We start from the raw sequence: 24,877 nt of genomic DNA on the forward strand, positions 1-24,877 counted from the left end.
AGGCACCGGTGAGATTCGAACTCACGATCTCCTGTTTACTAGACAGGCGCTTTAACCAACTAAGCCACGGCGCCGATGGGCGCCCAGGAAATTGGCTTCGTTCCCATCCGCCGATGGTGCCGCAACTCAAAGCCGTGTTTCCAGTTTTTAGTCGCGCTTCCGTTGCGCAATTCCTTTAGCCTACTTCGCGATTCCATGCTGGTCGGCAACTGAGCCGAGCTATGCGCAGCGCATCGCTTATTAGGCTCCGAATGGACAAGCATAGAGAATACATTTGAAGGGAAAAGTGCCAATGACGGCCACATTCGAGTTGCGAAGAAACACATGTAAACAAACACACGCACACACGAACGCACGCATTCACGTATGTACACACGCACTAACACCCGCTCACATACGCACAAGGAGCTCTGCCTTCCAATTGAATATTCTCAGTTCTGCTGTTATGTTCTCCTCCGGAGGTGATCGTCTGTTCTCGCCCTAAATTGTTCGACGTGACTGTTATCAGTTGGAAGACGGCACTGTGAGGGTGTGTGTTTAACGCTCGCTTGCCCCGTCATTTTGTGCTGTTCGCTTCAAAGATATCTTTGCAGCTAGCTCAGATTCAGACATCACACCTCGGATTCAGATTCTGAAGGGTGAACGGCGCTCCCAGAAATCGTCACCGCATTTGATGTCATCCATAATCATGAATTAGAGACACGCACAGTGGCATGCGTGTTTTTTTTTTTTTTACTTTTTTTTACTGTGCGCCCGTCGTCTACGCTGCGCTTCTACAGAGCAAATAACCACCAAATTCTTAATATTACATCCAACATTATAGCAACCCTAGGAGATCTCGTTGCTTAAATGGGAACTTTTACATAAGCCACCGATTGATACCGCGGGTGCCGACACGATGTTCTTTGTGCTCTGCAATTATTTACCTTGTTTTATTCGAATGAAAAAGATTATGATCAATTACGCGGGACAATTTAGAAAAGATGCACAGCGTCTTTTTTTAAACAGTGCCTAATTATTATCCTGTTATGGTAGATAGGTCATTTTTATTTCTTATAAATGCATAATCGGCTAATTTTAAAATTCGGCTCATTAATCTTGAGCTAAGCATCTGGAGGCAACTATTGCAAGCTAAGTATCGTAGCAGGCGGGCTCATAAGGTCAAACACACCGGTGTTTTGTTATTGTAGTTCTTCAGGGCAGGAAATGAAGCTTTGTTATGGAATGCAAAGGAAACAAGGGTGCATTTATGGTCTCAAGTTTGACGGCGCATGTCTCGAATCTGGTGCTGTCTCCAAAATTCCTTCCAAGTGGACATTCTTTGCTAACCCTTGAGTTACCGTTCGTAAAGTGCGGTATGTGTTGTAGATACTTACAAATACAATTATTAAAATTTGGAGGACGCTTAAGCTTCGCCTTCAAGAGTCGAACGTGACAGCATTCAAAGATCCTTGACTGTTTTTCACACTTCCCGGCAACTCCAGCTTATGTAACTCTAATGTTTACCGGGAAACGCTGGCGGTGAACGCTATGCACGAAGGTGAGCTTTCTGGTAGAAACGCGGCCTCTTTCGTGGGCCGGCCTTCTTTTATTGTTTTCACCTTTAATATTTCAGCCTGAGAAGATTTAGCATAAAAGGCATGCGCTGTCGGTGTTTTGTTTCATGACAATTGTTTGTGAGCTATCACTCTAAAATTCCGAGGAATAACTTTGTAAAGAATGCAAAACAAAGTGTGAGCAACTTAGTGGTAAAATGTATTTGGAGGGCCTGTGTGGTTGAGGATGATGTTCTCGGCCACGGGCGCCAATGCCGTCGCCGGCTTTTCTGTGACACGGGTACCTAAACGCTATCGCGTCAAAATTTTGGTAATTACCGCCTTTCGTTGAAATGCAGCTTAATAAAACCTGAATTTTTCTGCAACAAGCCATGGCATATGTGACGTCTCCTGCGCTCGTGGTGTCATGTGTGTTTCTGTCTTGTGTCCTCTTTTTTTTTTTCGCGCACTTTATAAACGTCTAAAAACATTCAAGAAAATTGTTTGTGTTCTATCAAAATACTCCATTCAGATTTTTTATTGTTTTATTCACATTATTTGACACAATTTACCTTTTCTTTTCTTATCCTAAAAGCCTCTGAGGGAAAAAATTGCCAGCGGTTAGATTCGAACTCCCGACCTCCTGTTTACTAGACGGACGCTTTAATTAACTAGCATACTTCTGGATATAGTCATGGTACTGGGCCTGCACAGTCTATGGAAAGCGCGTATGGCAGGGCGGACTGAATACATAGATGTTCGCCCTGCGAAGCAGTACTTTATAGAGAGCATCTTATATGTCAGGGGTGCACTCAAAAGTCAAAGGGATCCCCCGAAGTGAATCAATACGATGTATCACCTTCCAAACTTGAGTCGTTTTAATGAGCGCTCCACCCAATGTCGGTGGGTGTTTTCTTTAAACATTTCATGTACGGTGTTCTTTCTTGTTTTTCGCCAAGCCGGCAATAAAGGGAAAAAAGAAACTAAGCCACGGTGCCTGCTGACGCCTGGCACATTCACTTAGTTCCCTCTCTGAAAGACAACGCAATGGACCATACAATGCATAACTTTCGCGTGTGCTCGAAGGCCCGACTTAAGCCCTTTAATGAGCAGACCCGAGTACGGCCCGGGCCCGTGGCTTTAAGCCTGAGTCCGGCCGAAAAGATTCGTCCCTTTACTTTATTTCTTCAGTGGTCTTTCTGCAACCGCGTTCAGCTAATACGCAATGCCATGCTTGTACGAGCCAGAGCCACGTGAATGGCGATATATTGGCTCATCGTAAAACAACTGCGACTTACCTTACCGTTTCAGGGTTGCGTCACACATCTCTAATTACATTCTTTTGAGCGTTTTCTTGACTCACTCGCTCGCATTAGATTCAAGGTTCACAACGTGATGCCGGGATGAGCATTATCGCGGCGCACAGTTTGTATAAGTCCCCAAAAATCCATTCATCCTCCACATGCCCATACTTCTGCGCATCTGGTATTATTGTTCGTCCAGACGGCAAAATATTGGAGGAACTTTCCAGCCGACGCTGTGAACATTAGCTCCCCTGATAAATTTAGAGCTGTCCTGGCACACGATATTAAATAGTACGTGTTAGGCGTTGCTCGGTCTTTCCACGTTGTAGCGCACTACTTTGAAATCTTTATATCTATATGTCAAGTTGACTAACTTCTTTTAATGTGTACTATGACTTGTATTTTTTATTTAATCACGGATACCACCCTTTTGGCATGTCCAATTGTCAGTTTAGTACTGTTTTCGCTCTTGTATTTATTTCGTTTCGATCGCGCTAACTATTATGCACTTACATGTTATATTTTCCTTTTTTATATGTTTTTTATTTGCTGCATCTTAAATAACTAAATAAATATAAAGTCGACAATATGATACCTTGCCGCAAGTACGGCGTTTTCAGTATTTTGCTACCTTACTCGTGAGATGGCCAACTTCACTGTACTCAAGCCACGTTGACTTACCAATACTTAACATAAGTAACAATATAGCGCAGGATTGTTGTCCTTGTCATAACTCATGTATTTAGATGTGGCAGCTTTTGTTTACCTGTGTGAGTTTCTATTGGGTATCTCAAACTGTCTGTTGCTTAGACATCGTTTCTGGTTACGTGTCTACTTTCTGTAAAAGTTGTCCTTTCGGCATTTCAATATTTAATTTACACTGGTACCTTCATTTGCTATTTTCGCCTTTCGAGGAGCTAGCCTGAAGACAGCTATTTTCGTGCTGTTGGCAACACAAGGCCTCTGTGGTGTTTCATGTTGTATCGGACGTCAAAAGGCAATGAATTGTTACTGATTGCCGCCTCTTATAGACTAATCAACCATCGCCGAGACGACTGAGATTATTTGAATTTAAAGACACAGTATATTATCACAGACGCTCGCGGCATTCAATCGGTGGCTGTGACCCTCTATTGCCGAACTCAAGGTCATCAAATTGAGCACCTACAGCAACAGGTTTATTTCAGCACGTCTAGCATGTGTAAACGCTGGTGTACTAAGCGTACGTTAGTTCGGGCTGGGGAACGCTTACACGTACCTGCTCAAACGATTACGTGGTTCACGGGATGCACCCTGTCAACCAGATTCACCCTGTCATAGAGAATACACATGTGTCAGATTTGATTAGTATTAAATGCAATAAAATGGCATTGCATAAGAAATCAGAAACATATATTAGAACATTACCTTCTCTTCTTTGAAGAGGGGCATGAAGGAAAAATCGCGTTTTCTATGAATGATATTACATATTAATCCTATCGAAATACAGACCTGCAACAAGTTTTTCTTTTTTTTCTTTCTTTTTTTTCGTGGTTGTGAGGGTTTTAGTTGTTGTTCTTGTTCGTGTAGTCCAAATCGAGAAGCAAACCTGCCGGGCATACTCTCTCGCTTGCATTTTCTGAGAGAGTCGATCCTTGGGCGCTTGGCCAGCATAACGAATATCCCGAGTTATAGACACTTTGTGTTTCTATAAGAATAACTTAGAAGACTTCTTTCCTGGTGGTGTTTGAATTCGACTGTTCGCAGATGTTTGTGCTATATTTAATAAAATGGATGCTCCAAATAATCTTATAATATTACAAGAACGCTTACACGCCATTGGAGCAGGGTGTACTCGATGAGACATGGAAATAAATACAGAGAAAAGTATACTTTAGCGTGTTACGAAAAAGAAAGTCCCTGGCTCATTCGCATGGGAAATAACAAGCGCGACATAGTGAAAGTAGAAAAATGATGGTGTCTGGCTCATAATAACAAACTTACGTGATTGTCACAAATACACTCTATTTCCACTCACGTGTTATAATAGTTCTGGTTTCTCAAATGAAACTTAGAACAGCACCTCCTAGCGTAAAGCTACTGGCATGCAAGAGAGAGAGAGAGAGAGAGAAGTTTAATGATACATAATGCAGAGAGGTCGGCCTGAGGTAAATTCCTCTAGACAGTTGCTCGGCGTTGGGGGAAAGGGAAGAGGGAAAGAAAGAGGCAAGAACGAGGCGCATGATGGATGGCGAAGACGAGAGAAGGAGGATGTAAAACATATGGCAAGCAATTTGGCATGCTCAAAGCCTCATCTTTAATAGGTAGAAAATGACTGACTCGCCGTCCTCAAAAATAAGCAAACATAACATTCCATGTTTGAAATCCCACTGAAGGGTCAGTCGGCTGCTCTTCCTATACAACTGTCTTGCAGAGAATATACAGGCGAATATACGAAGTTACGAACTGCGTACGACCCCGCACTGCTCGCACAAAAAGACATACCCACAGAAGGGCACTTGCTGCAATTTCCGCTAGAGCGAATGTATATAAATAGAGCTTCCTTCCTAAAATTTCGACATACTGGGACGCTCTACCCTCATGCAAGAAATTTAGTACGTGAATGGAAACACGTGAGTTGTGCTTGTAATTATTGTCTCATGTCTTCCTTGCTCTTGAAGCAACTTTATTTTCATTTATCTTGCTTTTCTGGTTGCTATTTGCTTGTTAGTAGCTTGTTATGACTCTGCATTGTCACTTGTATGGCCCCTCCTGCATGTACCGCAAGGTGGTCAGCGGGAATGAGAAATAAAAGTGTAACTTCAATATACTGATGCGCGCGAATATTGTGTTCAGCTGCAAAGCCACATTGAGAAGGACAGCTGTTCAATAATAATGAGGCGCTTTTTCGCAACCATAAATAAACTATACGTTCAGCTCGTTAAACGCGCCGCAGTTTTTTTTAATTACCGAGGACAGCAGCCACAGCACAATATTCAACTCACGCTCACTCTCGTAGGATGCGCATCGCCGTTGTCTCGGTTTTGATCATCTGTGGTTCCATGGTAACTACCCAGGACCATGGTAAGTAAACTACTTAATAATAATCACATGGTTTAAAATAATACAAGTTTATGCTGTATTTAATATAGCATGGACTTTCCTACGTTATTTATGCTGTATTTAATATAGCATGGACGTTCCTACGTTATTTATGAACTATGTGTTGGACCAGTGTCATGCATACATCATAAGATTAGTAAATTATGCAGAATGCGACGCAATCCCATAATTCGAGTGCGGAAGATATAAACAAAACTTGGGAACTGCGGAGTATTTTGAGCCATATATATTTATCGGGCATGCTCCCAAAGTTTCGTACATGAGCATTTTCACACTCGGCTCCCGCTGGCATGAAGCTGCCGGTGCCAGAATTCGAAATCGTGCCCTCTCTTTCTAAAGCACAAAGCCGTCGCCACTGTGCTACCGAGGTTGGTTTACCGATAACATATCGGCCAACCTGAGACCATTAAAATTTCTCAAAATGCGGCTGCCATTACAGAAGGCGGAGATGGTTAGGTGCTGGGTGGGTACACGAGTTTTCTTGAACTTTGCTCTGAGTACGCGCCTTTCCTGGGATACATACGCATTTTATATAGCAGTGACATAGGTACAGCAGACACCGAAAAGAAACGCATTGTATTTAGACAATTAGTGACAGTTTCAGAGACACGCCTATTGCCGATTTCGCCACGATCGGGACCCTCTCTGAATAGACTTAATCGAAGCATTACCTTAAAGATTCGGCAGCATGCGCCACCCGATCGCAGAGGCCATTAGGGCAGAAATATATTATCACGGGTTCTTTCTTTATATTCAAATTTAGCGATCGGCGCCGCCACACCCATTGACACCTTCAACAATGTTTCTTGAACATTGTCTACTTTTCGAAAAATTTAGCGATATATTCGTAAAATGGTAGAAAGAGCCCCAATCCGTCCACCTTATGCAAAATTGAGGAAAGTTGACAGCTATGAGCCACAAGCCTAGTGAATAATATTCCCTTTGATACTTTAATTCTCTTTGAGCCTCAAAGGTAAACGCATTTTCCATTACCATTACGTCAAAATCTTCCATTACATCCCTACATGTTTTTGGGCAATGAACCTCTTTCTAAATATCAATCAGTTCTCGCGTTTTTAAAGGATATACATAATTTCCATGTTATCTATGCAGGTGACGTGTAGCACGGCCTCTCTGCAGAGGCCGCTGCTGCGGTATTTTATTAAATAAAGCACATGCCTCGTGGTCTTTGTCCACAAAGGCCTTCGGTAGGCGTCGTGCTACTTTTATACCTTTAATTTTAGCACCATGACCATTTCTCATACATTCACGACCCACAGATCATTCCACACGTCACTGCCATAATTCTATTCGATATATGTTTAACGCTTCTGTACCGCGATTTGTTCTTAGGCCCCTTTACAGCCACATTGCATCCTCTCATCGCAGCTCACTGATCATGGCAAACATACCACACATTGTCTTGGCGCTCTTTGGCCACACTTGGCCCTTGCACCACAAAACACCAAATAGCATCATCATCATCATCATCACACATACATACATACATACGCACACATACATGCATACATACATAAATACATACATACATACATACATACATGCCTGCATGCATACATACATACATACATACATACATACATACATACATACATACATACATACATGCATACATACATACATACATACATACATACATACATACATACATACATACATACAACGAACTTAGGGGCACGTTTGTAACCCAGCAAATATTTCTTTTATTTTACATTCTTTAGTAGCTTGACCTGCAGGGACGGGCCCTACTTTATGTTTTACTTTATTCGTTGAGATTTGTCATCTTGCTCTTCCTTTCCTCCTTCCTCCCCTCCTTCCTATCTTTCCTTCTATGTTTCTCTCGTCCTTTCCGAAGAGTGGGCAGGCGTTGTGCCCCTTCTGGTGGCAGTTGCCAGCCTTTGCTTCTCGCTTTCTCTTTCCTGTGTATATGTTTTCAAATCAAATAAATAAATAAATAAAATACATACATACATACATACATACACACACATACATACATACACACACATACATACATACATGCATACTTAAATACACACACATACATACATACACAAACATACGTACAGACATACATACATACATACATGCATACATACGTACGTACGTACATACGTACATACATACATACATACATACATACATACATACATACATACATACATACATACATACATACATACATACATACATACATACATACATACATACATACATACATACATACATACATACATACATACATACATACATACATACATACATACATACATACATACATACATACATACATACATACATACATACATACATACATACATACATACATACACACATACATACATACATACATAGGCACCGGAAAGCGCATGAAGTACACAAAGAATGCTAACGCAACAAAAACAGAAATGAATGGCCCCACTAAGAACAATACTGCCCTGCTGTATCCAACTTTTACAGGTGGTTCGAACTCGTGCAGTAGTGAAGAGAAACCCGCTGGAGAAACTCCGATTAAGGACACGTTCTGCAAACCTGAACTCACGCATCCTTCCCAGCTGAACAAGTTGAGGCACTGCCTCTGCGGCACCGGTCACGTGCGCAACGCTTGGGGCATCTGCATCACCCTGGAGGAGTGTGAAATGTGCAAGGCAGAGCCAAACCACGAATTCAGCAAGTGCGAGACCGCGTGCCCCGCGACTTGCGGCGAACTGGTTCCCTCGTTGTGTACGCTTCAGTGCGTTGTCGGGTGTGCCTGCCCGCCCGGATACGTGCGGTAAGAACGATTCCTGGCTCACAAGCGAGGAGCCGGAAAGTTTCTGCACATTCGTGAGTTGAGCGTCGGGACAGTTCAAGCACAAAAAAAAAAGCATCGCACAGCCTCTGTGTGTAGGCCATTTCGATATACTTGAGCTTTCGGTCGTTATAAGCTGCAGTCTCCCTTTTAACGCGATTAGCCGTCTTTGGGAGGTTAACTCAGTTTGCAGTATATCTGTATCTAATATTTTTCTTGATAACTTAAGTTGTTCACTGTGTATGTCCCACTAGGTATTTGCCGCTCTTCAACTACACAAATAAGCAATACTTAAGAAGTTATACCTTGCTCGACAGGAATAGAGCCCGCGTCATATATAGTCAGGTTACCCTGTCTGAAGTTATATTCAAACACAAGCTTCGCGCGGGCTTAACGGCGGCGCCAACAGTCGCTACATTCTTTGAATGCTAGATGCATAACCGTCGACCGTATCCTCGATCCTCGATAGTTTACGTCGGATTTTGCTTGTTGTGGCCTGCTTTCCCTTATCTTCCACAGTTACAGAAAGTACTTTGAACTTTTTGCTGGCTGTAAACCGCGAAAGGCAGCATTCATCCGAGAGCGTTGTCGGTTAGGTATTAGTCTAGGGACCGCGAACTACTGGCTATTGTTTTATACCCGAGTAATGTACTCTTCAAGATGACTTTACAGAGTTATCTCATTATCTCCAAGAGGCATACTTGCTTTCCTTGTACCCAAACAATACTATTGCATATCTCGCAAGGAGTAGCGCAGAAGTGTTGAGGAAAAAAGGAGAACAAGACAGGAAAGACGTCTCCTTTTTCCCGCAGCACCTCTGTGCTGCCCTTTGCATGATATGTCAAACCAACTAGCCCAACAACTTACTATTCAAAACAACATTCCATTTTGGAGGGATCACTATTCGTTCATTCCTTCATCCTTTCTCAGACTTCCTTTTTTCTATGTCTGTAAGGCTGCAATAGAAATATCAACCTAATAATTAGGAGCAATAAGCTAGACGACTATGTAGCTGAAGTCGACTTCTAGGTGAAGCGTGTATTGCTATTAGCAGTATTTATAGTATTAACTAAATCAATGCAGAACCTAGGCAAGCGCACTTTTTGAGAAGAAGGAGATTATTTCTAACTCCTTTACTGACAGTGGTTGCTGCCTCTCGTTGTACTCCATTTTCAAGAGTTCTTGCAGTCCCAATGGACAACCTATGAATTCCCATTGCTTCCAAGGCACCCTGACACGACAGTCACGTTCACCCTATTATTGCATGCATTTTCCGCGTAAAGATTCCATTTCGTTATTTCCTATCGCGTAGTGTCTTCCGGTGGCCGTTTTTGAGCCCTCACGCTGCGCTACAAGAAAAAGCCATAACGCACAAATCCTACTGCCAAAATTTGGGATCTCACACCAATGATCGGACTTTATTATTGTATCTAGAGGCCGCATAATCTCGCATTCAAACTTCGCGGTTACTTCCCACAGTCTCTGTAGTGCTTCCAGATTCCAACAACACCGGCAAGTCGAAAATAGCAATTAACGCCTTGCACTCTCCCGTGGTACTTTTCCATTGTATTGAACCCAGAACACACATCTGTCATGTTATCGCAGGCTGTGACAAACACACCGTCCTTGTAAGAATTTCAGCAGAATATTATGTAGTAACCTAATTAATCTAAATAGTTATGCTTCTTTATCATCTCGGAACGCAGTGCGAGTGATTCTCTCTTCCCTTGCTCACTTTTTCAAGAGTGAAGGAAAACTGAACCCACCTGAAACGTTTTACAGCGTAGGCTGTTGATTGCCGTCACTGTATAAACCTGCCTTGACCCATTCTCCCCGGTCAAGGTGATCCACTGCACAATGTGTGTGCAACCACGTAATCGAGAGATTAGATGAGCTACGTTGTGATAGGATAAATGTTATTGAGAACTTGCGAGGGCATCAGATGGTCATAGGCTAAGCCGGTCTTCCGGAATAGAAAAGTGGTGCCTAAGCTACCCAATTTCCTCGGTTTTTTTTCTTTTTTAGGCGATGCACACCTATTGCACGCGAAGCAGGACAAAATGAGGTGGTTAGCCTCCAGACCAGGTCTTGGCTCCGTAATAAGAAACGTTAGCCAAGTAGTAAATTCAGTAAGCTGCGTGCAAACTTTAAATATAAAAAACTCTATAAGCGTAAGGGCATAACTTATTAAGGTAAAACTGATACAAAGAAAAATAAACTGCGTCACACGACAGTACTTACACAATAATTGTGTATATTATACACAATATATGTATATGCAAGTGAGGATGCAGGGCTATAGTGAGACTGCAGGAACACCAAGCTATATGATAAAGACGGATCGTACTTCTTGTTATGAAACGGCGCCGCGTACATATTTTTCCATATCCATTATACAGTGTACACATTACATAAAAGCAAAACATAGCAGTTGGTGTATTGTTGGTCATAATATGTTCCAAAATTTGTCTGTACCCATATTCAAGTTATACACAAGTAGCGATCAATGTCTCGTTTCTGGTGAGATATGCAGCAGTAAATTATTTGCAATTCTTTAATGTTCTTGTATACGTACATTAAACCCTTTATCTTGTAAAAGAATCTAAATAAATTTGTATTCTGGGTGCGCACGTAAACTTTTTGTCACACGCGAACGAAGGTATCAGTGCTCGTACGGCCCTTCTCTGTATAGCAACGAGAAGCATGTTCCCATATGTTTTTCCAATTCCCCATATTATTAAACAGTATTAATGATGTGATTTGAGAATTTAGAAGCATATATGTCTTCTTTGTCACGTAGGCTAAAAGCTGCGCACATCGTTTAATTAAACCATAGCTTTACGTACGTTATTTCTTATGTGTTTGTAATGAGACGTCCCGCTTAAATTCCAATGAAGCGTAGTACCTGAGAAACAATGATGATCAACTTGCTCTAGGGACAACCCTAAATAATAATGTTTAAGGTTGAATCCAGTTTCATTATTTTTGGATATAAGAGCTTGAACTTTTTGTTTCACAATAATTCCAACTTTTTTTTACGAACATAGACAATTTAGTTTCTCTGAACAATGTATTTATTTGATGTTGCGTCAATTTCTTTTAGGCTTATGGTCAGAAAAATTATATGTGTCATTGGCGAACAGTACATTCTCTGATTTCGCAATGTTTGCAAGTTGATAAAAATAAGCGTTCTGGTTGTGGCGATGATAGTGGTCAGCTGTTCTACTTGTATGCCGAAATATTCTTTTTAAGCCTTATAAAACCCATTAGAATTCGTGCAAGTACGTTCGAAAGTCTATGTAAGTACCTTATATCATCACGTGGGCTCAGATTAGGGAAGGGGAGAGAGTAATGTAGCTACTGTCCGGACACAGCACGTTCGTTTGCTATGGTGTCGATTGGCGCTTCCAATGCGCACCGCTTCTCTGTGGCGGCTGCGGAGGGAAGTGGCAGTGTTACGTGTGTTTTTTTTGAAAACCAACAAATGAGGCCTCGGGGACGCTTACACTATTCTTTCGTTGCCGAGGCAAATTCGGTGTAGTGGCCTGTCTTGTAGAGGCATTCACTATACGCATGAAAGAAAAAAAATTCGCCGGGACATTAGTAGAAATCTTTCATTAAACAGGTCATCTTATTGTAGTGGCGTTCGACTATAGTCGGCTTAAGCAAGAAGGGATGGCTGGAGAGAGCTAGATCGAATGGTGATAATCTTTTAACGTGTTTCTGGGTCAGTTGCCTGATTCGTCATCCATGGGGATCTGTGTAAATGCTTCCGCGGTCAGTCCGAAAGTTTTGCTTTGCGGTACATCGTAGACAAATGAATAAACTAAGATATTCCACGTAAAACCCCAGAAAGGAGGAAACTAAGATATTCAAATTCCAGACTATAGGAAATCAAGTGATGCTGTAGTGAACGCGTCAACCCAAATAAATATAATGTTCATGTACAAGTAAATATGGCTTAGGACTGTCTTTCCGCCCTATTTCTGATACACTAACGTACAGTTATCGAGTTAGCTTAGAGCTGGGAGAAGTAACGCCTGTAATCTCTGTGGTTTACAATTTGCTATTTAAATTTTATTGTAAACTAAGGTGAAAACTGCATACACGCCAAAGAGATTGGGGTATCTAACCACATTATGTAGGAGTTCAAAACCAAACAAAAATGTGTGCACATATTTTCGAGCAATCATTGTGACAAATCAGCAAGAACCGATATAAACTCTATCATAGAAATCAGATACTAATTTACAACTTGATATTTTCCCGACATGGCCAAATGAACCACATGTGTAATACTAAAATTACATTTACCTTTACAAAAATTTCTAAAGATCTCAAGGTATACTGGCAAAAAACTTGTGCATACACAGAACACAATTGTTAGTATCTTCACCACTAAGTTACTGACGGATAGTCATACCAGATAATTCAACTTTTCTGCTAATACGCTTAAGAGTCGCATGAAATACCCATATCACCGACTAAAATGTGCTGTTTACATTTCTCGACACTGTGTGTATTTCTTTACGGCGGTCTTTCCATATCAAATTGTATTCTATCAGAACATTACTTTTTTAAGCTCGAACGTAAAGGAATCCGGGCTATCAGTTACTAGATGGATCAATCATGCACAACGCATTCTTTAAGTCGGTTTTGCAGTATCCACATGCAGCGGGCCCGCTTGGTCTGAAATTCATTCTGAAGTTATGCTACATGGTAATCCATACTAATAAGGGGAAGTGACCACACTGTACAAACTAGCCGTCATATGACGGTCATGTTCTTATCATTTTTGACGAGCCACCTGCAAGGCTTTTCTGTCTCCGTGAAAAAAGAAACGCATATAGTGACGAAGAACACATAAAAAAACAGACAGAAATTGCACGGCATGATACCGCGATTAAATAGCTGCGGTGTGCAGTACGTCATAGTTTACGCCTTTCAAAATAACGGCTTACCGTTGTTTTGAAGGGTAAAGGCTTGGAAATAGAGCTGCCATAACATTTCCCGTCAGTTACTGCTGAACTTTTTTACAGTGTTCGTTGCCGATCAATCCATGTTTTACTTTTGCAGTGGCCCCGGCAAGAAAGGATGTGTGCCCGTAAGCAAGTGCGCACCGTTATGTCCACCCAACTCAACATTCGAACTGTGCAAGCATGGCTGCGAACCACGGTGTGGAAGCCCTCCTCCGCCTGACACCTGCGTGCCGGAATGCTCCAGGGGTCAATGCATATGTAAACAGGGTTATGCGGAAGCTTTCATATCCGGACAGTCAGCGTGCGTCCCGAGAAAGAATTGTCCAAAACCAATAGTTTAGCTCCTATCTCGAATACGACATAAAAAAAATCTGTGTTAAGGCGCGAAATAAATGACCTTAGTAAGCATACCATGTTCGTTTAATTACCTCTCTAGGCAAGCTTACATTTGCTCCAGTGAACATTTTTGGGAATACATTATCCAGACCACAGTTATACTGGCACTCGAGATGGTTTCGCGCCATGCCCCTTCTCGCCGTCATCGTCCAGCTGTCCTGGAATCAATGCTTCATGCGCTGCCTATGGATGAACGATAAGTAGACCTCCAGGGCAGCGCATTGCCGTTTGGCTGCAAGAATGGCGCAGACAACAGCACTCACCATCACACACTACCTGCTGGATCACTTTTGCCAGAACCAGAGGTCGTTTTCACTTCCGCTACTGGTATGAGCGTTTGCGAGTACACGCATTAGCGTTCATGCCTGAGGAACCGTGCGCACATCACACTTTGGCGCATACGTGGTGTGAGCCGCAGAGATAGTAAACGGCAACCTAACTCAATATAATACTTTCACTGGGTGCTGATAAAAGCCGACGGTTTTTCCGTCGGTCTCGTCCTGTATCACAGAGGCGCGATGCCTGCAGTGCCGGTGGCGGAGCCTCTGGTCGCGTCAGTATTGGGTGCCTCGATGGCAGCGCCAGTAGAGGTACTGTGGAGGCACCCTAGGCAATGGTTACAGGATGAATAGTAGCTGCGAGGACCCTCTTCTTGCTTCGCAGCAGCCGCTACCTCACGTGATGTGCTAACGTACCGTGACCTACCCTAGCTTCTCGCCCCTGCGTAATGTTAGAATCCCAGCTGAGGGTTTAACAGCACGCCTAATGATGAACCTTGATCGGGTGGAAAGTTACTTAACACATGTACAGTCGACAAGAGATGGGACTTAGTGAAGCTTTCTTTCTATGTTGATTTCACGTGGAAATGTCGGATGGTTTAATTTTCGTTTCGACGTAGTGGGGATGGGGGTTGCGGGCGGGCAAAGGGGTCGATCGTAACCTGTCACTCGACAATATAATACGTGTCTTAAGGTAGGATTTGCAACAGGGTCACCCAGCGCCACCGCTCGATGCGTTTGGCCACAGACGCTCGCATATAGCGCAACCGGAAATAACTTTACCCTGCCCTTCCATATATGCAAGGACAGGTAAAGTTATGCCACTATAGTGGCAGCTTGTGCTTTCAGAGGCTGTCACGCTAGCCCGCCTTCGGGATCACCGCAGGTCAGCGGCGGAAACGACAAACCCGGTGTAGCATGTTGTGCGACAATAATACGTGGCAAAAGCGAGGCACGTTTGCGACGAAGATAACATTCAGCGGCGTTGGACTTAAGTGTTCAGGCATGGAGCGGCCGCTCAAAATGACTTCGCTTCAGATAGACAACAAATTAACAGAGACGATCTCTGTAAGGCATGAAGTAGCGTCGTCTTGGCTTACTTTGACAATCGAACTTCAACTTGGGTTTCCTGGAACGCAATTTATTGGTCGCCATCTTCTGAATGTTCGACGTTGGCACTTCTCTCGTCTACTCATTGCCATCACCGAACATTCAGCAGATGCCGACCACGAAATTTAATTCCAGGAAACTTGATTTCTGGAAGGACACAAATCACAAAAAAATAAAACTTATTACTAGAATCAGGGCGCGTCCAGAACACCAAAAACAACATGAAGAACCTGTGCGCAAACCGTGTTCCATCTTTTGTCCATGCTTTTTACGTGCAATATGCTACACTTTCATAATGGAAAACCAACAAGCCCAAGTGGAAACCCTGCTGAACATAAACCATTTGAAGAACAGCCTTACCACCATGCATGGCCTACGCACCACGAAAAAAAAGGCACTGCAGAACCCTGTAACCGGCGCCGACGCGACCACGACGTGGTCCACGCGCCTCTCGTCAGACCACTTCATCTTTCCCGTCGGTCAAGAACACATGGAAAGGTATACCTCTACCCTGTAAACTCTCTTACGCCCTGTCCATAAAATGAATCACTTGTAAAAGCTGTACTACATCACCACCTGTCGTTAACATCCCGAAGAAGATGCCGAGTTGGCTCCAAAATGTCGGGTATAATTTATATTAGTTGGAGTCGCTTCTAAATTTCTAAGTAGCAATTCGCAATTTCAAAGCGCCTGGTTGCCTGTTCTTGTAGCTTGATAATACTCGCACGTAAAGTCCTGGCGCACTGTATTTCAAAGTGAGAATAAGGGCTCGAGTAACGGAACCTTCCAGTCAGTTTTAGTGCTTTAATTTTATGTCGCAATACAGTTTCGATTAACTCATGCGCTCGACATAGTGCGCGTTCAGCTTCAAAGCCTCCTTGAAAGGAACAGCTGTTGTATAAGAATGAACAGCTTTTTCTACATCCCTAGAGAAGCTGTACGTTTAGCTCGTTAAATGTGACGTGGGTTGTTGATTACGAAAAAACAACACACGTCGCACGATATTCGACTCATGCTGACTCGCACATGATGTGCATCGACTGTTATTTCGGTCTTGATCACCTATGTTTCAACGGTAACCACTCACGACTATGGTGAGCAAACTGCTTATCAGTATGGCATGTTACATGATAGTAAAAAAATGATTTTGCGCCAAGAGAGCATAAACGTTTTTACGCTTTTCTTGGGTTATGTGATTGGCAAGCATCATGCATATAGCATAAGCATGATAAATTATGAAGAATGCGTCGGCCAAGTCATATTAGTAAAATGACCAAGATGTAAGGAGACTCCTGAATATTTTTAACCATATATGGTTCTCTAGCGCGATTTTAAAGTTCGGCACATGAGGGTTATCGCTGTCGGCTCCAGCCAGCACGAACCTGGCGCAGCCGGCATTGGAACTCATGACTTCCTGCTAAATTGCACGAAGCCCTGGCCACTGCGCTACCAAGGCGTATTTGCGATCCATCGAAACACTCTAAGATAGTGCGGTTGAAGTTCTAAATTTTGGCTGCTGAACATGTTTCGCTAAGTGGGGTGTTTGTCGTTTCCAGTGCTTGTCCCGGTGTGCACTGTAATTCACAGTAACGTGGAACACCTACTAGGGCCCTGTCTAAACACCTTGTTGGACAGAACGGTAGCTCCCAAAGTTTAGCGCTACTGCGCCCATTTCTTGCGATTCCTTTAATTGCCGTTTGCTACCGCAAAAAGCGGTAGCAAACCGCTTGAAAGTGCCTTACGGCCCTCGTACGTGACAATGGTTTCACAGTCCAGTTTTGCAAGAAAGTAGCAGTTTTACAGTAGTGAAATTATTTAACATAATAATACTAAAAACTAAAAAGAAATAAGAAGTACAAATATAACAAATGCAATAAATACTAGGAACAAGAAATGAGTAGCACAAACACAACAAGATGCATTCAATGCGTACATGCATTCTAGAATGTTAAGTAGTCTAGTCAAAAGGTGCAAAGCAACACGTGTGCACATGACGTCAATAGCAATCAACTCAACGCTAAAAGTTAATAAACATCGTAATCGTGATAGGACATCATATTCTAAAATGATTAGGCAAGAGTTAGGAAAAATTCAAGCATTTCTTTTTGGGGGAACGTAGCAAAGCTGACGTCTCTCTGTTCATGTTCATTGAGCAAAGACGGCAATGTAAACCTCAATGACTGCAGAAAATAGCCCGAGCGCCGACAAGGAACAAGCGACCTGTCGGCACTGTGGGTACGTGAGTCACTGTGTTGTATGCGCATGTTAGATAAACCTTTAAGAAACGCCCTAAATTGTTCATTTGCAAAGAAGTAGCTATATATTAAACGAAAATCGAACATATATTTTATACTAATTATTTTGCAACGAAAGAACAATGTATCCGTACAACTGTTGCGCGAGACGTTCGCAATACATCAAAGAGCTCTCTTTTGCAATAGATGAATTGTATGTACGTTACGTGCAGTTGCGGTGCCCCAGACTGATAAGCAACAATTTATATCGGTAAAAAACAGCGCATAGTAAATCCGGAGCTTAGCTTGATCAGGAAGGAAGTGTTTACATCGTGATAGAACACCAGCACCACGTGCACATGATAATGATTTTGTCAAATATTCAGTATGACACGTCCATGTCATATCAGCAGAAAAAGTTACACCCAGAATATTATGTATGTCCACTATTTCAACAAGTGTTCTACCAAGCTGTAACGATTGGTTTACCTTAACCTCCGTGCCTCCGGATCTGAAAAAGGCAGCTTTTTTCGCATTTATTTGTCGGCCGTTAGCGGTAGACCATTGCAGGACACCTGAAAGTTTAGCTCTGGGTGGTGGCGACAACTTCAGTTGTATTTTGTCTAGAAAGAAAAAGACTAGTGTCATCCGCGTACAGCAGAAATGAGGCATCATTATTTATCTTAACAGTATCATTATTGTAGATATTCAAGTGCATTGGTCCCGAAATGATTCCTTGAGGCACGCCACAGGAAACGGATTTAGAAGAAGAAATACAATCAGCAATTCCAACGAATTGTTTCCTCTCAAACAATATAAATAGAAGAGTGAGTTAGTTACGCCACGTATACCACAAGCGCTTAACTTCCCGTGTAAAATGTGATGGCTTAGGTTATCGAATGCCTTGCTTTAGTCAATGAAAACACCCAGCGTAAGCTTTTTTTCTTCAATGTTTTTAATTATCAATTTTTTAGCTAACAGTGCAGTCTGGGTAGACTTACCACGTTGAAAGCCACGCTAATGCTCTGAAAGTATATTGTGTTTCATAAGGCAACTATTTACGCAGCAGAAAATTATTTTCTCTACTCTCTGAGAAAACAGGTATTATTGATATTTGTCTGCAATTATTAGCATCATTCTTGTCTCCACTTTTAAATATAACAGAAACTTTAGAAATTTTCATGAGATCTGGTAAACAGCCTGACTTAAGAATTTGGTTAAACAGATAGGCTACACAAGGACCAAGAAGGTCAGTTACCTGCTTGATCGGTTCTACCTGATATGCATCGACATCGATAGCTTTACTGCTTTCAAGGAAATAAATGTACGTGCTATTTCAGCTTCATCTGTGGGTACGAGAAAAATTCCATCAGTATTATGGTACGCAATCTGAGTAAAAGCAGTGCTTCCCAGTGGTTGCACCACATTAGGAAAGTGCTTACTGAAATGCTCGACTAATGGCACACCAGAAAGATTGTTACCGTTAATGGTTATTTCCATTAAATTATTCTGAATAGCTTTGCGGTTCAGTGCCTGATTGATAGCTTCGTAAACTTGGTTTGGGTGCCGTGCATAGATATTACAAAACATGTTGCGATAACACGATGTCTTTGCCTTTCTCAGTTATGCAGTCAGTTTGTTTCTGTAAATTTTCAAGGCCTTAAATTCCTTAATATTTCTAGCAAGAATTTTTGAAGAAGTCGACCTTTTTTCCTGATAATTTTTATATGCTCCCACCCTACCCTAGGTTTTCTCGTTTTTCGTGTAAATTTAGCGTTTACATAAGAAAAAGCTGCGCTGTAATGGGCACTGAATATAGAAAAAAATTCACCAGAGCTCTCATTTGTGTCTGGCTTATCATAAACAGAGGCCCAATCTTCTCAGAGTATGCTCATGCGGAATCATTTCATATTTCTGGTAGACATAGATCTATGTTTAATTATATTATGACAAGTTATTTCCTTTCCCGTAGTTTTGGGATATGCGATAAAGAAAGGGCAGTGGTCGCTTACTCCGGCGCTTACTGTGCCAGCTTTACTTACATTAGTGTCTATGATTCAGACAAATAAGTCGAGTATGGATTGGCAAGTTATTTCACGTGTCGGCGAAGTAATGACATTATACAAGCGCAAAGCTTGTTAAGCAATTCATTGGAGGTCAAATTATCGTTCAGGAGGTTTATGTTGAAGTCACCATCTATTCTATTATTACAACGATGAAATGTGGAATATTCCAAAATTTCCTCAAGAAACTCAAGCAATGCATCCAAATCCCCAGAAAGTGGGCGGTAGAGTGTCACATACATGTTAATATTGCTCTTTAGACAAAGCACTTCATAATCAGCTGTAACGCACGTCACAGAGCATGCATTTTTTAAAGTGCATTTACACTCCGCCAACACGGAGAGCACATCAGTTTATAAGATAATGATTGTAGTTATTCATATTTAACATATCACTTCCTTCATAATACCATGTTTCAGTCAACATGATTACATCAAACAGGATATTGAATACGGTGAAAAGTGTGCTTATCTCATCTAGCTTAGGAGAGGCGGAATGCACCTTCAGGTGAATGGCAGAAAACATGCCCTGCGACGGCGCCGGAAGCATAAGGTGAGATGGTAGACAAAACTCTTGGTATAGCATTCCGTGTATAAGGAAAAGTAAGGCAATGTATCTACAAGCACTCTAGGCCATCTTGCCGAGGTCAGAATCTGTTTGACTGCGCACCACTTCACTGGACTATGTTTTGCGCACGAAAATGTTTCCATTCTTCCTCCAGACAAACCGCCAATAATGATGTCGCTTTTTTGTAACTACCTGTGCAAGTAACCGCTTTAGTGCCGGACAGAGATGCTCGTTCACGAAGATTGGTGCTCCGTTCAAGAGTCCTACGTTACTGCTTCTAATGCAATTTTTGCGGGCTTTCGCGATGACAAGGTCCCGTTTCTGCTTACTTTTGAACTGAACAATAACATTCGTTTTGCCATGCTCACGTGTCGGCACACGGTGGCACACTTCTATATGGCTAGCAGAAATGGGTTCTCCAACGACATCGGCAATCTTGCCTACAAAATCAGTGATCCCGTCGTTTTCTATCTCAACAAGCCCTTTTATTTCAACTGTCGATCTGCGCGAATACTGTTTTCCCTGGATAAGTGGCTTGTGCAATTCGACAATGACACTAAGCAGCTTCTATAGTCACTACTATAGAGAAAGCTGTGGCGGCACTCAGTAGCTACCAGGGAAATGATGAACATAGTTCTTCTATGGCATGGCACAGCCTCCTTGTCGAAAAAAAATTGTATCGACGCCCTGCTATAGAATGTCGTTCGCCTTGCAACTTCCAGTACAGTGTTTCACACTCTCAGAAAACTTATTGTCATGGCATCTTTTCACTGAAATGAAAACAAATAAAAGTGCTGCACTCACTTTATAATGGCGACGGCTACTCCTGCTCGCAAAGCAGCATCAACCACGTGTATATATATATATATATATATATATATATATATATATATATATATATATATATATATATATATATATATATATATATATATATATATTGTGAGACGTCGGCCGATGCGATGCCTTTATTTTCGAGCAGCCGCCCGAGTCAGAGACGAAGCACCGCACGAGACAAAAGATTATGATGAATCGTGTGTACAAATGACGACGACGATATGCACAAATAGCGCTCACACAAGATGATGAGTCGTACGTACAGATGACGACGACGATATGCACAAAATGCGCTCACAATATATATATATATATATATATATATATATATATATATATATATATATATAGCTGTACTGACATGCATAGGTATATGGGACTGTGACGTGCGGCGGATTTTCGACCCTTGGACCATGTTTGTTTTTTACTTTGTATATATATGTATATAGTAGGCACATTTACATTGTCCGAGGGTAAAATATCTGCAGCTCACAGTCCTATGCACAAATGAGAATATACAATAGAAGGAGAAGGCAAGTCGCGCCAGAGCCCACACGCATACGCGTCTGCAGAGTCACACACACACACGAGGTCGGCATGCAGTCCGCAATGGGCAGGTAAACAGATGAACAGATGAGGACTATAGAAATCCTGAACACGTGTATATATGACAGTCAGAAGTGAGCTACATAACAGAATACAAAAGAGTATGACACTAATATACAAGCGCACATAAATGCAACTAATGGAAGCAAGTTGTTACATTGCGCTTACTATTCAATGCGGCAGCTAGTACTCGTAACAGATGCATGTGTCTTGGAATCAGTAAATCATAACACTTTATTGAATGCGGACTGTAACATGTAGACATACGGAGACCAACCCTCACCATAGATGAATTACTTTCATCGCTGCTATAAGATTTCTCTATGGCGTTATGAAATAGGTACGGCTGTAGCCATTGCGAAATAACAAATATGCAATGGCGTATTTCGTTAAAATGCTACATGGATGCCAAAAGCAAAAGCGGGAAGTTTAGACCGATCCATGCGCTTCTTGTTATTGCAACGCTGCTTTGATGCCTACTCACTGCGCCCGTAGACATCTGTGCCACACAGAAATTATGTCGTAAAAAGGAGGACGCACTACAGCAAAAGGCCCACCCTTGTAATAAAAACGAAAGAAGATCGAGTATAAATATCCTATTGAATGCGAGAAAAAAATGAAGATTAAAAAATGTGAGTGCATTGAATACCATGGACCACTACAAGAGGGCGCTGGTTACAGGGCGCAGGTTTCCAAATAACTTTATTGACATAATACCAATATACCTACACGCATATGGCATGAATGGAAAAGAAAAAAAAACTATACAGCAATCTTTTTTTTCTCTAGTAAGCAAAGGAAAGGGTTGATGACACGCATCACTGCCCTAGTCCAATACTCAGTTGAAAGTCACAACATTGCGTGTCTCTTTTCTGTGGTTGTGCCTTGTCTATAATGTGATGTAATTTACTTGAATTTATGTAAGAGAGACAAGCGCGAACTGCCGTTTGAGACACCTTAGGCAGTCACTAAACACAGAACTGAATACACTCGCTCAGAACAAAACTGCCCTTCTGTGCCTAACTTATGCAGGCGGTTACACGTCGTGCAGCATGGGAGAGGCGGCCGCGGGAAGACAACCCCTTATGGACGCGTTCTGCAATCCTGAACTCACGCACCCCTCCAAGCTGAACGAGCTGAGGCACTGCGTCTGCGACGCCGGTTACGTGCGCAACGCTTGGGGCCACTGTATCACCGTGGAAGAGTGCGAGATGTGCAAGGCACTGCCCAACCACGACTTCCACAACTGCGAGTCTGCGTGTCCGCTGACTTGCGGCGAACCGGTTCCCGTGAAGTGTACGCTTCAGTGCGTTGCCCGGTGTGCCTGCCCACCGGGATACGTGCGGTAAGGTCGATTCCTGGCGCAAAACTGACCCCTCTGAAAGTTGGTGCACGTTTGGGAGTGGAACAGCGGGATGGTTCCAGGATGACAACCAAAAAAAAAAAAAACTCGCAGCCTCTGTGTGTAGGCTTTTTTGATATACTTCAGCTTCCGATCGTAAATAACTGTAGTATCATTTTATTGCAATCAGCATTCTGTGAGAGGATAATTAAGATTTCGGTATATTTGTATCTAACCTCTTTCATGCTAACTCAGTTCACTCTGTATGCGCCACTAGGCATGTTTAGATAATTTGGCTGAATATATATTAAGACACAAGCTTTGCACGTACTTAGCGGCGGCGCCACAAGATGACGCTGCGTGCCGAGGTGAAAGTGTGAGAGAGGCGTAAGGCTACAGTGGAGTCCTTATTTATGGCTCGTTTCGGCGGTGACAATATATGGGATCGCTACATTGCTCGTATGTTTCTCGCATTAACGTCGACAGTCATTCCCAATTCCGAGATAGCTTCTGCCGAAATGTCTGTTGTGTGCCGCTCTCGTCACGCTTAAGCAATTACGAAAGTTGCTTGGAAACCTTTCTTAGCGGTAAACACGAAATGTGCAATTTCTCCGGAGTTTTCTCCAATTAGGGACTGGTCTATCAACAATAAAGTACTGGCTATTGTTTTATGTTGGTGTAACGTGTTCTCCAACTTCATTTTATTGCGATAGCAATTATATGGACACTCTAGGCGAAATTGCCCCGTCGTCATCATCGCCGTCGCCGTGAGGTTGAGTATAATGTCAAGCGGCGATAAAAACGTCGCCGCGAGCTATACCCTGTATGTACGAGTAAAGTACAGGCTATTATTTTATACTGGAGTAACTCGCTCTTTATGTTGATTTTGGAGAGTTCTCTCACTTTCTCTGAGAGGTATGTTTGCTGTCCTTGAATCCACACAATATTATTGCATTTTGATGGAATCGAGTATTTAGGAAATAGAATACATATTAACACAAGAAAATACCCTTTCCGAAGAAGTTTCCTGCACTCTTATTGTTCTCATATTGTATAGGTATTTACATGGTGGAAGGATAAAAAAATAAGTCCCCATTTAAAAAGACCTGGCGTACCAGAACACTTACCAGTAGGATAAGGCTCCGTTTCAAACTTCTGTTCAATATCCTCAAAGCTGTGTTGAAGATGAATGTCATTTTGTAGCAGACACCCTTTTGCTACCATTCCTACATTCTTGCTCAAAGTTATGTATTTGAATGACTGTAGGAGCGAAATAGGCACATGAACATAATAAATAAAAGTAATTCGCTAGACGACTTGGTAGCTGAAGTCGACTTCTAGGTGAAGTGTGTAATGCTATTAGGGGTAGTTACAGCACTAACAAAGTCAATATAGAATCCAGGCAAGTAGATAATTTGAGAAAAAAGATATCATTTGTAACTTCCGTTGTGATAGTGGCTGCTGTTTCACATTGTACTCTATTTCCAAAAGTTATTGCACGGTCCAATGACCAACCGATCATTTCCCGTTTCTTCCAAGGCAACCTGACACACGCCAATCACGTTTACACTATACCTGCATTTTCTGCGTGATAATTCTATTTCAGTATTTTTTATTGCCTGGTGTCTTCCGGTGGACGCTTGAGGGCACTCATGCTGCACTAAAAAAAATCTTACAACACAAATGTTGCTGAAAGAAGTTGGGATTGCACA

General features: G+C 42.2%; 1 protein-coding gene and 1 non-coding gene across 2 annotated transcripts; one reads left to right on the plus strand and one right to left on the minus strand.

The window, feature by feature from the left end:
- Positions 1-74, minus strand: Trnat-agu (transfer RNA threonine (anticodon AGU)). Its single transcript has one exon. It is a non-coding gene; the product is annotated as a tRNA-Thr (tRNA).
- A 5,407-nt stretch (positions 75-5,481) lies between these two features.
- On the plus strand, positions 5,482-14,128 carry LOC125940143 (serine protease inhibitor swm-1-like). Its single transcript, XM_049655866.1, has 3 exons — positions 5,482-5,902; positions 8,423-8,735; positions 13,830-14,128. The coding sequence occupies exons 1-3, from the start codon at positions 5,839-5,841 to the stop codon at positions 14,071-14,073; spliced, it is 621 nt and encodes a 206-aa protein (XP_049511823.1). The 5' UTR covers positions 5,482-5,838; the 3' UTR covers positions 14,074-14,128.
- The last annotated feature ends 10,749 nt before the right edge of the window (positions 14,129-24,877 follow it).

This window comes from Dermacentor silvarum, chromosome 9 (assembly GCF_013339745.2).
Source record: "Dermacentor silvarum isolate Dsil-2018 chromosome 9, BIME_Dsil_1.4, whole genome shotgun sequence".
Lineage (NCBI taxonomy): Eukaryota > Metazoa > Arthropoda > Arachnida > Ixodida > Ixodidae > Dermacentor > Dermacentor silvarum.

Excerpts from the sequence above, each read along its gene's own strand:
- LOC125940143 (XM_049655866.1), top strand. The coding sequence starts at position 5,839 with ATGCGCATCGCCGTTGTCTCGGTTTTGATCATCTGTGGTTCCATGGTA. Across the intron at positions 5,903-8,422 it reads GGTAACTACCCAGGACCATG|GTGGTTCGAACTCGTGCAGT; the intron begins GTAAGTAAACTA and ends CAACTTTTACAG. Across the intron at positions 8,736-13,829 it reads TGCCCGCCCGGATACGTGCG|TGGCCCCGGCAAGAAAGGAT; the intron begins GTAAGAACGATT and ends TTACTTTTGCAG.